Below are 15,828 nucleotides of genomic sequence, written 5' to 3'. Positions count from 1 at the left end.
AATGTTGAGCTAAATAAAGAAAAATCTATATCTCAGAGATTTAGAAAGGAATGACATAAACCGTTACATTTTGGGGGTTTGAATCAGTTCAATATTGTATTTTTCTGGTCGGAACAGTAGAACGGAACAACAAAAATAGAATGGTTCTGTTCAGAACAAAATTATTGGAAAATCATTTTGGTTCCAACCCTGGTTGAAACAGTACTCTAAAATAAAGTGCAAATAAAAGAAACATAAAAGAAACGCAGTTATTCAAAACTGCAAATGGTAAAATAATAGGGTACATTGTTTTTCCAACTGTTGTGTCTAACACACAGACAAATATAGTTATGAGCACTAAAAGGTTATGCTCAGTTTTTCAAAATGCCTTGCTGCAGCAAGGTACATAGGTAATGTGACAAACAAGCAATCATCTAACAATAACCCATGCAATAAAATACATGTCTGAAATATGTCCCTGACTCTTACCATCCCAGACACTGCGCAAGACAGGAAGTTGTGACTGGCCACTGCTGTCTGTCGCCCACTCAGCCCTGAATGGTCTTTTCCTTTACTTTACTAGTCCATTAAAGCCAAGAGATAGTCATCACCGGTGTGTGTTTTTCTGTGAAAACCAATCTAGCTCTAGTCCGCCTTCTCAAAGGCTCTTTCCTCCTCCTCAACACATAACTCACTTTAAGTGTTTTCACATAACTAAAACCCCACTTGAGTTTCCAAGGAGAGATACTGTGTGTGTATGTTTGTTGCGATAAATTCACGGTCAAGTGGGGTTGAGGCCAACATCCAGTGAGTGTCTCATTTAGTTAGTGTGGTTTAGTTTGAAATATTAATGCTGCTTTCCTGATCTTAGTGTCTCCACTTTTTGTGTTTGTGTGTATGCTTGTTGCTTGTGTTTGTATGTGCTTGCTTGTGTATATGGCTCTGTGTGTATGCACATGTTTGATTGTGTGTGTGTGTGCTTGTTTGTGTTTCTCTGTGTGTGCATGTGTGTGTTTTGTGCATTTGTGTGTTACTTTGTGAGGTAGAAAAGCCCCTGATTAATTGTTCTTAACATCCTGAGTTCATCAAATATTAAGAGAAGCAGTTTTACTAGCCTGTTCAGAGGGCCCAATGGTTTTTAGAGCTCAATAGAGCTCTCTCTCCAGCCGGGTCGAGGCAGATCCACTTCAGTATTCTTAGGGGCAACATGAGCGCCTATTAACAATATCATCTAGTAGGCTCTCGGCTTGCTAGGGCGTTGTGGATGGGGATAGAGGAAGGGCTTAAAATGCGAGCTATGGCTACGAGGACTGCGAGTTCAATCTGAGCTACAGCTCCGAGGATCGTGGGTTCAATCCCCGTGCTAGGCACTCGTTTTTTCCCTTCCATTTGAACCCTATCCCAAACCTTAACCCTTACCTTAATCAGTCGGAATTAATGCCTAAACTTAACCGCCGAGTCTTGACAGAAATATGTTGAATATTGAAGTCAGACCATGAGATCTTATTGCTCTCAGAATTATTAATGAATATTTATAACTAACCCACTGCTTGTCTGTGCCAGAAAACCTCAAAGAAGAAGAAAACAAGGAATTGTGAATTTAGAGTTTAGAGGCCGCGGTATCCATGGCAACCAGGCGGGTTTGAAAGAGAGCTTTTGGGATGCTTTAGACTGGCTGCATGGGAGGGGCTTCACTAGGAGACTACTCCTCCTCCTTGTTCCAGTAGACTGAACTGAATTGCCCTGTGTTTCTATGGAGATGGTAATTCTACTGGGAATTACTGTGTTTTTTATACCCAGGAGTGGGTGCAATGAAGCCCTGTCTGTCGGTCTGTAATTAAAGAGCATACAGGTTTGTGTATTCATGTGGATTAAAGAGAAATTATAAAAGAGGCTGCTCTTGGGTTGATGGGTGGGTGGGTTGGTTGGTTGGTTGGCTTTCGCAGCTGTCCATCAAAGCCCTGGGAGGGTGCAATGTGACATCACTGGGCACTATAGTGAATAGGATACCATTTCAGATGCAGCCACTGTCAGGCATAATCTCTAGACAGGAAGCAACTTGGGCTGGTCTACCTTTTGATCCCTCCTATTACATCCTTGTTCATCATTCTTTCACCCAACTGTTGGGGGAAAGCAGCTTTCAGTCTCTTTCTCTGCATATCTCTATCATTGGCTCCTCTCTCTTTTCTCATGTCTTTCTCTCCACACTCAGTCCCTTCTCTCCACTCTGAAGCCCTCCTTCTCTTCTGTTTTCTCCCATACCCCTCCTCTTGCATCTTTATTTGTGTTGATTTATTTCACTTGCCCCAACCCTCCCCCTTATCTCTCTCTCGCTCTTGCTCTCTCTCTCTCTTTGTAGTAGTGGAGCTGCATACTAATATAAGTTATTTAATTACTTTTTTCATAGGGACTGTCTGATATAACTTATGCTCTGTGCTGCCTTTGCCCGTTGCTATGGCAACTCCTCCAGTGGTTAACTTTACTGAGAGGGTGTGTATGTGTGGGTGTGTATATGGGGAGGTGGATAGCAGTTGTATGTTGTAACACACACTAATAGTGAAATCAAAGAGAGGGGGAGGCAGGGAAGCAGGTGGAGAATGTGTGGAAGAGACAGGGTCTGTTACATCTATACACTGACATCTACTTATAAGGCCTCTGCAGTGTTTCTCAACCTCCCGTTCGGGACAGTCCATAAAGAATGTTGCCGCTGACCGACCAATCAATCAGTTAGTTAAATACTTGGTTGGTTAGTTAGCTGGTACCAATACTATTTGTTATTGAATCAGTTCTGAGACGTAGGCAGACTATATAGCCTGCTGGTCCAGTGGAACATAGAACGTTGAGAAACACTGCTCTATGCAGCTTTCATCTTCTAGATTTTTAATTTTTTTATTTATTTAACCATTATTTAACTAGGCAAGTCAGTTAAGAACAAATTTTTAAACATACCAGGCCCAGGGCCTACTGATTGATTCATGCCCATGCAGGGAGAGAGAGAGGCCCATGCAAAGGGAAGTAGTAGGGAGCCAAGAAAAAAGAGGGCGACACATACACTTACCCTGTAGTAGTCCGTGCTGTACACATCTCGGGACATGCCGAAGTCACCGATCTTCACCAGCAGGTTCTCTCCCACCAGACAGTTACGTGTGGCCAGGTCTCGGTGGACAAAGTGCTGGGAGGCCAGGTAGACCATGCCTGCAGCAATCTGCTGGGCGATGTGCAGCATCTGGGACTGGGTCAACACCACGGGCCTATTGGTCGGACCGTCACCCATCATCACGGAGTCGGGACCGTGAGCCCTACGGAATGAGAGGAATTCCATTGAAATTCCGAATCACAACCTGAAAGGTGACATTCATTTTCAACTTTATTTATAAATGTTTTACTTCTTGCATTGGGAGTTTTAACTCACTTCCTGTAATGGCTTCATTGAAATAGATCATGACCAACATCAGTCAATAGAGATTTAGTGGGATTTTATGCAGTGGTGGTGGGGTGGGGGGATTCCGACCCGAGTTAAAGCTGCAATATCTAACTTTTTGGGCGACTCGGCCACATTTACATAGAAATGTGAGTTACAGATCTGTCATTCTCATTGAAAGCAGGTCTAAGAAGCGGTATATCTGTTCTATGTGTGTTATTTCTATGCTTCCCGTTCTTAAGTTTATTTTTTTCCATCTTGTACTTTAGGTTTGGTACACCAGCTTCAAACAGCTAAAAATACCATATTTTTGGTTACGTAAAATATATTTCACAGCAGTTTAGATGGTACAATGATTCTCTACACTATAAACTGAAAAGAGACGAACTGTTCGAATTTTATCAACCAGGAAATGACGGTGCGATTTCTGCATAGTGCATCTTTAAACTCGCGGAAATGGAACGTCATTCTATTTTCTGCACTTACACGTATTCGGACCTTTAACTTAAGCATTAGAATAGTATGCCATTAACCCGCTATTCGTTGGGGTTGGAGATCAAAGAAATGAATCCGTGGTGGAGGTGTGTATACAGATACGCCGTATTCTGACTTTGACTTAATTCCCTCATAATTCCACCACCTTTATGCAAGAGGAATCCATGAATAAGGTCTAGTGAACTTCCCGGTTCCAAATGGAAAAAGCATCTACTTACTTTTTTATAATATAAATTAAAGCATTCTCCATGCTCTGTCATTTATAAATTGATAAGAACTATTGATGAGAGCTAGGTAAATTAGTCATCCGTTTGGAGAAGGGGATTGAAAATACACATAGCAAATTGTTTTAGATTATTTTTCCTTATGATCCCAGAAGACGAATGTGAAACCAGTTATATGGAAGCAAACTGAAAATCATATCAAAATGACATGTATTGCGGCCCATTTTCCACAGTTAAGTAGGGTATAAATAGCTGTACCGTTATTCAGAATTTGTATTGCATGCCCTCATAATCTGTGTGGATGAAATTTGGAGACCCAAGCTATAGACTTCTTTAGGGCCAAGCCTGCCAAATTGATGTATGCAGTTTATAATGTTTTAATTATATGCCTGGGCTTTTCTCCATTTTATTTTACAATTTGTATCATGTTAAATATTAGCCACTATCGGAGGCCACCATCAGTAATACCCCAAAACATTTGTAATGGTCAATTTAGTTTCCTTTTGCATCATTCAATTAAGTTGACCTTTCTTTCCTCTGTCATGTCCATGTAGTTGTTCCTGAGGATTGCTAGCATTAGTGGATTCTATTAGGCTAACGTTGTGCAATAATTTGGGACATGTAGCCTATTTGAATCATTATGGAACTCAAACCACACCTAGCAGGTTAAACCTGGAGCCTGGCACATGGTTCACGATGGCTGAATCGTTGCCATACAGTTCCATGATTAGGGTAGATTTCTAGGACTATTGTTCAACACCTATTGTACACTTTTTTCTACCTCCAAATATTTCATGGATTCAACTTGAATATGACAACCTTCAAGATGAATCAAGCCACTGTATTTTGGATTCATCAATATATATTGTGCATGAATACTTCAAAAGAAAATGTCATACATTCTTTCCTGTCCCCAAAATGTGCCTAAATAATCTACAAGATCAGAGTAATTTAAAATCTACCAGTTGGTGCTGAAATTGAGACGAGTATGCATATATTTAGATGGCTTTTTTTCATTGATCCCTGTATTCTGAACCAGTTCTCTTTATGTATTTTTGTGAGTCTGTCGATAAAATTCTAATTAAGGATACATCTTATTTAAAGGGATGCCTTAAGATAAATGTACTGAAAACCCAATTGAATTAAAACTCCAGGAGAAAATATGTTGTCCAGCAAGTGGGAGGGTTTTCAGCAGTTTAATTAAATATATTCAGTGCGTGCAAGGGAACCAGACTTGCCTTACACACCTGCTTAAGGCAAGTCTGAATACCACCTACTGAGAAGTGTGTAGGAAAGGAGTGTGTAGGAAATGAGTCTATAGGAAAGGAATAAATTGTCTAAGTCTGAATCGGGCCTTAATATGAACGTGCCCACAGAATGGTTTACCTGAGGAACTTGTTGAGGTCCCCGTGCTTCATATACTCAAAAACCATGATGAGGGGGTCGCTCTCCACACACACACCGTAGAACGTAACAATGTGCTGGTGCTGCAGGTTGGTCAGCAACTCGGCCTCCCGGTGGAAGTCCTTCCTTGCATTCTCACTAGCCTCTTTCAGGGTCTGAACACACAAACACACACAGGTTACTATCCAATTTTTACTCAAAATGTAGTTTGTTAGACACCGAAAACATCATACTTAAACATTTTGCACACTGTGCACGGAGACTACTTACTGGGAATATTCTGCCACAAGATGTTTTTGGCTCAAATCCACCAAGTACAGACATAAGTAACTCTTAAAGTAAAAGTTATTTATAGGAACTTAACCATAGCCCACAATTGTATCTTGTTGGTAATGACCAAGCAGAGATGTTGTATACTTCTGTATAGTAAGTTCAGTGTTATTTACAGAAGTAGTGTGGTTGGTTTTCGTGTTCTGATCTTTGCATTAGTGATCGTAAATCATGAAATCTGTCATAGCGATTTAAGTGCAGAGGCGAGAGAGAGTGTTTCAGGAAATGTAATAGGAACAGGAGAGAGCTAAGGAAGCCAAAGGATGACCCTCTGTTCTGACCCCCAGCTAGAACGCTGAGATGGCAGAAAAAGAGATTCCTCCACCCCCATCTTCAACCAATTAGATTTCAGGAAACAGAACTCATCAATTTGATCAGAACAGAACTGGAAGTGGATGAGTTTCCTAAAAGCCTCAGAACTAACATGGTACCTTCTTTCTCTTAACAACCCAGACCCACGCCACTATGAGAACATTAAAGTGCTTAGACAAATTCTGAAGTTCATTCACAACTAGAAGATTGACCACTAAACATTGATTTGGCATTGTTACTTTCTCGCGGCTGGGTTGTCCAGAGGAGTAAAAGTGCCTAATTAGCTACAAAGATTTCAGGAAAGTCACTCCTGAATGCGAGTTACCTATGACGCTGTATGACTGCCGGGACGTTGGAGAATTAAATCGCCTGTGTGACTGCTAGCATCCTTGCATGACTACCAACGCCTTAGCTATTGTCACTACTGTTCCGTATCGTGATCGATGACTCCCTTGTGAGTTTGACCATAAACATGGAAGCTTAGCCTATATGGCTGCATGCTTGTGCATGCCTGTCCAATGTTTGCATGTAAAACCACTACCATTAGTGGATATGACTATGTTAGACCGTAGAAGCGGCAACTCGGAAAGTGAAAAGTCACATCTATCACCTTCAATGGCAGGTTTCTAGTAGATACAGGACATACTGCCCTGCCACTCAAGCCCCACTTCACACTTAGAATGCGGTGGGACACAGGAAGGAAAGACAGGAAGTCATGAGGAGGGGGTTCTCTCCCATGCCATGTTTTTTTAATTAAAACTCTCCTATAAGATCTAATTTCACCACATACTTTGAATGCTGGAATTCTTGATGGAAGCAGGCCATTGGCCAATTTTCCTACAGGAGTATCTAGGGGGTAGGGTTTGGGGGTCCATTTGGAAATTGGCCAAACGATTTAGCCTACAGTGGGTTGTGATAGACTGGAAAGAGCAGCGTTACCTTGACGGCTACCAGGATCTTTTCGAGCTCAGGAGACAGGTTATAGCACTCAGCCAGGAAAACCTTCCCAAACGCCCCCTCTCCCAACTCCCTCTTCAGCACTATGTTGTGTCTCTTGATGTGCTGGACAACTGCAACACAAAGAGAACCTAGTTATTACATATATCAGTGTGACTTCTGAATATGAATGCCGTAATCAGTATATATCTGAGATGAGAAGAGATGATGATATATGGTTGGATTAGGGGACTGGGAGCCGTCATTGGTTGTACCGAATTATCTATCTACTATTTTGTTGTCTTGATATTGATCGTGATGAGCTGTATTGTCTGATCACTGTTTTCAAAAGTAAAAGTTGCACAATTAGTTGTGCATTGCGTCTTTTTATTGTGATTATAGTAACATCATGTCAGCTCCGTTTCTCAGCATAATAGCTATCATGTGGGAATCGTCAGAAATAGATGTTTGAACATCTATTTGAAATTGCGATTTTTGACTGAACAAACGCTGAAATCTGGCTGGTGTTGATACAGTAGCGGGATTTTCCCAGAGCTGCACCCACTTAACTCTCTATAGCACAAGGACAGTGGAGAACACCAAAACATATTCATCAGCAGATTACCGTCTTCAGAGAGAAACAGGACACAAAACGTCAAGATTTATTTCTGATCTGATTAAGAAATGCATTTGAAGGAAAGCTCACCACTCAGTCTATTGCATTGCAGAGGGCTAGACTTTGAAGCTGTATCGAGCTGCACTAACTTACTGAGAACCATATCCCAATATAAAAGAGATAGGTAGAGAGAGAGCGTAGGCCATTAGGCCAGAATGTACAGACTCAAGACCTGAGCACAGCTTTGTTTGTGTGTGTTCGTGTGTGTGCATGTGCCTGTGTGTGTGCGTGTGTACGGGTGAGCTTGTGTGTGTTAATGATGACATCACACCTGTCATAACCACAGCTCAGGGAATTATGTAAGTACCCACAGTTCCCTAAACATCTACCCAAAAAAGCCACAACTCACTACCACTGCTTACTAACTCTCTTCTTTATGCACACATATTAATATCTATCATATAGCTCTGTTACTCAAACACGTTCTACTCACAACTCAACTATTTCCATCATTACAGTCATTACAACCATACAACTCAACCATTCCTGCCAATTCATGTACAGTAAATGTACATTTCCACAACCAAACGCCACACATTTACTACACGTATCATTCTCAGTAAGTTCAAATCAAACTTTATTTGTCACGTGCCGAATACAACAAGTGTAGACCTTACGGTGAAATGCTTACTTACAAGCCCTTAACCAACAGTGCAGTTCAAGAAGAGTTAAGAAAATATTGACCAAAAGTGAATATATGTCAAGAAGAGACAAAACCACACCCCTTCCCCTGTCTATCATTCTCCTTAGAGTTTTTGCTAATTAGTTGTGGCTTTTCCAAAGCCTCACTTCGGGACGGTGGTGTAGGGGTTGGCTTTAGACTTTAGTCACTGTTTTCTGATGTCATTGGTGAATGGGAGACATACCACAGGAGAAGAGTAAACAACTTGATGAAAATACATTTGTAAATCACAATTTCCAGTACAATGCTAATAAGCCTTCTAAACCCAGAGACCAGGATGGAGATTAAAATGGATTAAATAAATGTTTTCCTCAGAGGTCTACACACAATACCCCATTATGACAAATTGGAAACAGGTTTTTAGAAATGTTTGCAAATGTATAAAAAAAAAATGAAAATACCTTATCAACATAAGTATTCAGACCCTTTGCTATGAGCCACGAAATTAAGCTCAGGTGCATCCTGTTTCCATTGATCATCCTTGAGGTGTTTCTACAACTTAATTGGAGTCCACCTGTGGTGAATTCAATTGATTGGACATGATTTGGAAAGGCACACAACTGTCTATACAAGGTTGACAGATACCACAGTTGACAGTGCATGTCACAGCAAAAACCAAGCCATGAGGTCGAAGGAATTGTCCGTAGAGCTCCGAGACAGGATTGTGTCGAGGCACAGATCTGGGGATGGGTAGCAAAAAACATGTTCAGCATTGAAGGTCCCCAAGAACACAGTGGCCTCCATCATTCTTAAATGGAAGAGGTTTGGAACCACCAAAACTCTTCCCAGAGCAGGCTGCCCGGCCAAACTGAGAAATCGGGGGAGAAGGGCCTTGGTCAGGGAGGTGACCAAGAACCCAAAGGTCACTCTGACAGAGCTCTATAGTTCCTCTGTGAAGATGGGAGAACCTTCCAGAAGGACAACCATCTCTGCAGCACTCCACCAATCAGGTCTTTATGGTAGAGTGGCCAGACGGAAGCCACTCCTCAGTAAAAGGCACATGACAGCCCGCTTGGAGGACTCTCAGACCATAAGAAACAAGATTCTCTGGTCTGATGAAACCATGATCGAACTCTTTGGCCTGAATGCCAAGCGTCACATCTGGAGGAAACCTGGCACCATCCCTACGGTGAAGCTCGGCTGTGGCAGCATCATGCTGTGGGGATGTTTTTCAGTGGCAGGGACTGCGAGACTAGTTAGGTTCTAGGGAAAGATGAACGGTGCAAAGTACAAAGAGATCCTTGATGAAAACCTGCTCCATTGAGCTCAGGACCTGGGGTGGTTCACCTTCCGACATGACAATGACTCTAAGCACACAGCCAAGACAACACAGGAGTGGCTTTGGGACAAGTCTCTGAATGTTCTTGAGTGGACCAGCCAGAGACTGGACTTGAACCCGATCGAACACCCCTGGAGAGACCTGGAAATAGCTGTGCAGCAACGCTCCCCATCCAACCTGACAGAGCTTGAGAGGATCTGCAGAGAAGAATGGGAGGAACTCCCCAAATACAGGTGTGCCAAGCTTGTAGCGTCATACCCAAGAAGACTCGAGGCTGTAATCGCTGCCAAAGGTGCTTCAAGAAAGTACTGAGTAAAGGGTCTAAAACCCTATTTTTGCTTTGCCATTATGGGGTATTGTGTGTAGATTGATGAGGGGGAAAAAACTATTTAATCAATTTTAGAATAAGGCTGTAACAAAATGTGGAAAAAGTCAAGGGGTCTGAATACTTTCCGAATGCAGTGTGTGTGTGTGTGTGTGTGTGTGTGTGTGTGTGTGTGTGTGTGTGTGTGTGTGTGTGTGTGTGTGTGTGTGTGTGTGTCTCTTGTTCTTAATGAGTTTTGTCCACTCTGATGGAGTGCACAAATTAATGGAGGCTATTGATCTGTTTCTAAGATATTAGAGTCACACCCACTCTCCTGACATAATACCTTACCTACATCGTTTCTCTCTTTTTCATCAAACTGAATACGACATTTACACACACAGACACACCACAAACACACAGACACACACACAGCTGTACAGTAGTGACTGACATTTTATGTTTTTCTGAGGCTCATAAATCTCTTTTGGGGATTTGCTGAGGACACAAGTCAGACCACAGCTCTCTCAGCATTGGCCCAGACAGGTAAAGACAGTGGAGACACACACTGTGTATAACACAGACCTACACAGAGACACAGTCCTATTGTAGATGCCTCCGTACATCATCTGCTCAGGAACTTGTGTCCTCTTTAAGAAGCATGACCTCTAATTTGATGGATTAGATAGATCCAACTACACAGCTAACAAGTGTGATTGACACACACACACACACACACTGTCTGTCCCACTCAACACATTTTATCAGCAGCTCCAGTGCCATTTCCATAGCAGCGGAGAGAGTGTTGCTAAGGCAACCCACACATACGTACATTCTGGTGTGGGTTCTTAGATGGCGTCTATGTGTCGGTGCAACAGATTCATGGTGACGTCAGCACTCAGATCCTTTGAGATCTCCTAGTCTGCAGGCTATTCTTCTTTGCTACAGTCTAGTAGGCTATATATTGTTTCCCATTAAAAGGAACTGGTGTTAATGAAAGCCATTTGTATGTGTGTCTTGTGAGTGTATACACACGTGTGTGTGTAAGCCATGGTCTTGTTGTACTCACAGGTGTCTGATTTGAGCATGCTGTTGCTGCGGAAGTACTGAGGGTTCTCGATAACGGGGATCTTGGTCATGCCGATGATGACTGCGTCTAGGCCCATCTCAGAGGAGGACGGAGTGTTACTGCCATTGGACACGTGGTGGAGAGGAGAAGCCGAGTCGTCATCATTACTGATCACCGATGACGCACCTGAGAGAGAGGAGAGAGCGAGAGGAGAGACAGAGGAGAGAGAGAGGAGAGTGGAATTAAAAGGAAGAGGAAGAGAGAAAAAAAGAAATGAGAACAGAAGAGATGAGAACGGAATAGAAGAGATGAGAACGGAAGAGAAGAGATGAGAACAGATGAGAAGGGGAGAAGAGATGAGAACAGAAGAGATGAGATGAGAACAGAAGAGGAGAGATGAGAACAGAAGAGGAGAGATGAGAACAGAAGAGATGAGATGAGAACAGAAGAGGAGAGATGAGAACAGAAGAGAAGGGGAAAAGAGATAAGAATCGAAGAGAATGGGAGAAGAGATGAGAAAATAATGGGATAAGAGATGAGAACAGAAGAGAAATGGGAAAGAGATGAGAACAGAAGAGAAGAGATGAGAACAGAAGAGAAGAGAAAAGATGAGAGGAGATGAGCAGAAGTGGTGTTTGAGGAAAATTAAAGTGGAAGAATGAAATTTTAAAAAATGGAAGAGGAGGCATGTTTTTGTTTTTACAAAAAGTATGAGGCTCAATTCCATACCAATCACCACATCCTTCCTTGTTCATGAGTTTCTGAGATATGAGGTATCACTGATCACATTATCATCATGATATTATTAACCTCCCTAACCTAAGACACTATATCCGTCCGTAGATGTGCATGTCAAAACCCATATCCAAAGTACGTAATATAACTGCATTTTATATGCAATGTTACCACAAGTAATACTCAAATATTGTTAAATACAGTATGTTTGAGTACATTTTTGTTAATGTCAAGGATTGCCTCTTTCTCATCTGTCCCACGAACAGAAATGTGGCCTTTAAACTGGTGGAAGATAGGAAACAAACTCTCCAAAATGCCATTCAATTGTCTCCCCTCAGGGCTAATGAATGTACAATAGTAGTTTAGGTCATGATGAGAAAGAATGTGTTGATACAGTACTTTGTGAATACGGAGAGAATGACGTATCATTTATCTGTGGACCCAATTTGGTTTCTTCTCTGGTTTACAGTTCTATCCCAAAATAAACAATTCATATTTTATTCTCATACACACAGTCTCAATATCTAAACACACACACCACAGTGTTGTTTTGGAGCAGTAGAGGACTAGCAGTTGTGCATTCCTAAGCAGGAGGAGGCAACGGAACAGGACAGAGAAACAAAGAGGGATTGTCTCTCAGTAGGCTTATAAGATTGTGTGTGTGCGTGCGTATGTGACAGTGTGGGTGGATGCTGCCATTTATGCACACTGATCACCAGATTGTGGTGAAACATGAATAATGGGGTCAAAGCACATCTGTCCAAACTAGCTCCCATGACCTCTACTCTCTGTGACCTCCAGCATTGTGTTGAAAGGAAGCAACACAATCCCTGACAAATGACTGCAAGACTCATGAAAAGTATTGTTGTGACCCTTACCAAGGTAGGATAGTTAAAATCTCCCCCAAGAGGGTTAACCCTAGTGGAGCAATGGTTGGCAGGTTAACGATTGGAATAATTACCTAGTGGTATGATTGGCCTTATTTCTTGTTGTCTAGGGCCTGGAGTGTTTTCCTCACCAGGAAAACCTCTATGGGGGTCCTAGTTCATGACAAACGGTGAGGTTTGCCTCCTGGCGGTTTGATAATCCATCTAAACTTTACAATCTCAAAACATCGGACCTCTTTTCGTCCAGTCCTGCTCTGCTTTCCTCTGTGGTGGCTACCGTCCGTGGAGTTTCAAGCGGTGCACTGACGGTAGAGCTTTACAGGGGAGCGCTTTGATTCTCCACCGATAATGTGTTGAGTGGTTTCACCACAAACAGGCTTCTCTCTCCCCTGTGGGTGCTCAAATTATGTGCCACCATTACGCCTCCTCCACCTCCTCTGGAAGAACCATTACGCAGCCGCATTGTGCAGTAGTGGCGTCACTGCAATGCATTGTGGATACCAGAGAGGCATCCATCTTGGATCTGACTGGAGACATATGTATGGATTTTCTCTAACTGAGCAGTGATCCTGCAAGAATGGCTGGTGTAATCAGGTTGACCCGCAGTGTAGACAGCCTGGTAGACAACAGACAGTTAGGTGATGTACTGTATATGACTTGTATATGATTTATTTCACACACACCACATCCTAAGCAGGTTATTGCTGTAAGCGTGTGTGTCGGGGGGACTCATCATTAGTGGTGAGGTCTAGGGCCAGATCGTTATAAACCCTATTTAGCCTGTAGGAGGGAAGGGGAGGGGTGGGGGGCACAGAACAGGTCGGTGGGCCACGGGGGTCATAAGTGGGGTCAGGTCCTGACCTAACACACTTTAACAGACAGAGCTGCTCTAATGCAGGGGTGGGCTGGGGGGCGGAGACTGTTACTATATTGATCTCCTCTGGCTCGCTAAGCGCTCCTTAAGACAGACTGACTGACAGACGGACGGACGGATGGACGGACATTTATTGGATATGGAATTAGAGGGCTGCTGGGGTTATGGACATATGGAGTGTATTAAACGGCTTAAAAGGACATCGTGCCTGTCAGTGTCATTAAAACGTGATCTCTTAAAACACGGTGAGGAAATCAAATAACATTTTATGTGCCAAATACAAGGGGTGTAGACTTGACCGTGAAACGCTTGCTTACGAGCCCTTCCCAACGAAAAATGATTTACACAATAGAGGAATAAAATGCAAGAATGGAGCTATATACAGGAAGTAGCAGTACCAGATCACTGTGCAGGGAGCTATATACAAGGAGTAGCACTACCAGATCACTGTGCAGGGAGCTATATACAGGGAGTAGCAGTACCAGATCACTGTGCAGGGAGCTATATACAGGGAGTAGCACTACCAGATCACTGTGCAGGGAGCTATATACAGGGAGTAGCAGTACCAGATCACTGTGCAGGGAGCTATATATAGGGAGTACAGTACCAGATCACTGTGCAGGGAGCTATATATAGGGAGTACAGTACCAGATCACTGTGCAGGGAGCTATATATAGGGAGTAGCAGTACCAGATCACTGTGCAGGGAGCTATATACAGGGAGTAGCAGTACCAGATCACTGTGCAGGGAGCTATATACAGGGAGTAGCACTACCAGATCACTGTGCAGGGAGCTATATACAGGGAGTAGCAGTACCAGATCACTGTGCAGGGAGCTATATACAGGGAGTAGCACTACCAGATCACTGTGCAGGGAGCTATATACAGGGAGTAGCAGTACCAGATCACTGTGCAGGGAGCTATATACAGGGAGTAGCAGTACCAGATCACTGTGCAGGGAGCTATATACAGGGAGTAGCACTACCAGATCACTGTGCAGGGAGCTATATACAGGGAGTAACAGTACCAGATCACTGTGCAGGGAGCTATATACAGGGAGTAGCAGTACCAGATCACTGTGCAGGGAGCTATATACAGGGAGTAGCAGTACCAGATCACTGTGCAGGGAGCTATATACAGGGAGTAGCAGTACCAGATCACTGTGCAGGGAGCTATATACAGGGAGTAGCACTACCAGATCACTGTGCAGGGAGCTATATACAGGGAGTAGCAGTACCAGATCACTGTGCAGGGAGCTATATACAGGGAGTAGCACTACCAGATCACTGTGCAGGGAGCTAGGGTGTACCAGTACCAGATCACTGTGCAGGGAGCTAGGGTGTACCAGTACCAGATCACTGTGCAGGGAGCTAGGGTGTACCAGTACCAGATCACTGTGCAGGGAGCTAGGGTGTACCAGTACCAGATCACTGTGCAGGGAGCTATATACAGGGAGTAGCACTACCAGATCACTGTGCAGGGAGCTAGGGTGTACCAGTACCAGATCACTGTGCAGGGGTATGAGGTTTTTGAGATATGTTCACGAAGGCAGGAGGAACAATGTGTTTCTCGTCCACTTATTACACTCTCAGTGCTAACCGGCAGTGATGACCGGTAAAGTGTCCTGTCATCCCTCTGGCCCTAAGAGCCTCCCCTACCCCCACGCCTGCCCCCTTGCCCTCCAGCAGGGTAACCGGAGCATATTGCTCTCTAAACGCACCTCTAACCTCGCTGAAAACATGAAGTGATCTATTGATCTCACAGACACAGAGAAAAGGAGGGATGGCGGCATAGGAACAGAGAGAAAAACGTGGAGGAATGAGAGTAGAGGTGAAGAGAAAGGAAGGTTATGAGCAGGGAGAGATGGGGGTGGAGGAGATGAGGAGGGGTCGATGGACAGATGAATGAATTGAACAGGGGAGAGAGAAGGATGAAGGAATGAAGACTAATGGAGATGGAAGGAAGGATACAATTTCATTTACACTGCAATTTAATGGCAGGCTCTGAATCCAGCCCTCACTACCTGACAGAACAGGACCTAGCCACAGTCTGCAGCATATCAGATTCCTAACTGACCTCCCCCTCCATGTAAAAATATAGATTTTCTCTGTCTCTCTCTCGCTCTTTCTCTCTGTCAGTGCTTTTCTATTTTTAATAAACAAACCACATTCAAATTTTCATGTGACACCAGGGAGACTGGCTCACCTCCTCCCACTTAAAAC

At 43.3% G+C, this 15,828-nt stretch overlaps 1 protein-coding gene across 2 annotated transcripts in view; it reads right to left on the bottom strand.

Moving 5' to 3' along the window:
• Positions 1-15,828, bottom strand: part of ntrk2a (neurotrophic tyrosine kinase, receptor, type 2a) — a 57,842-nt gene that overhangs the window by 6,103 nt on the left and 35,911 nt on the right. The window contains exons 13-16 of one of the 2 annotated variants that reach the window (XM_021605434.2): positions 11,112-11,297; positions 7,105-7,235; positions 5,506-5,678; positions 3,038-3,278 (exon numbers count right to left, since the gene is read on the bottom strand). In XM_021605434.2, the coding sequence (XP_021461109.1) occupies positions 3,038-3,278; positions 5,506-5,678; positions 7,105-7,235; positions 11,112-11,297 (731 nt within the window). Of the gene's footprint in view, positions 1-3,031; positions 3,279-5,505; positions 5,679-7,104; positions 7,236-11,111; positions 11,298-15,828 lie in introns of both variants that reach the window. The other variant, XM_021605433.2, reaches the window with a different exon arrangement.

Source organism: Oncorhynchus mykiss, chromosome 6 (genome assembly GCF_013265735.2).
Source record: "Oncorhynchus mykiss isolate Arlee chromosome 6, USDA_OmykA_1.1, whole genome shotgun sequence".
Lineage (NCBI taxonomy): Eukaryota > Metazoa > Chordata > Actinopteri > Salmoniformes > Salmonidae > Oncorhynchus > Oncorhynchus mykiss.
This window is presented reverse-complemented; position numbering and strand designations above follow the sequence as displayed.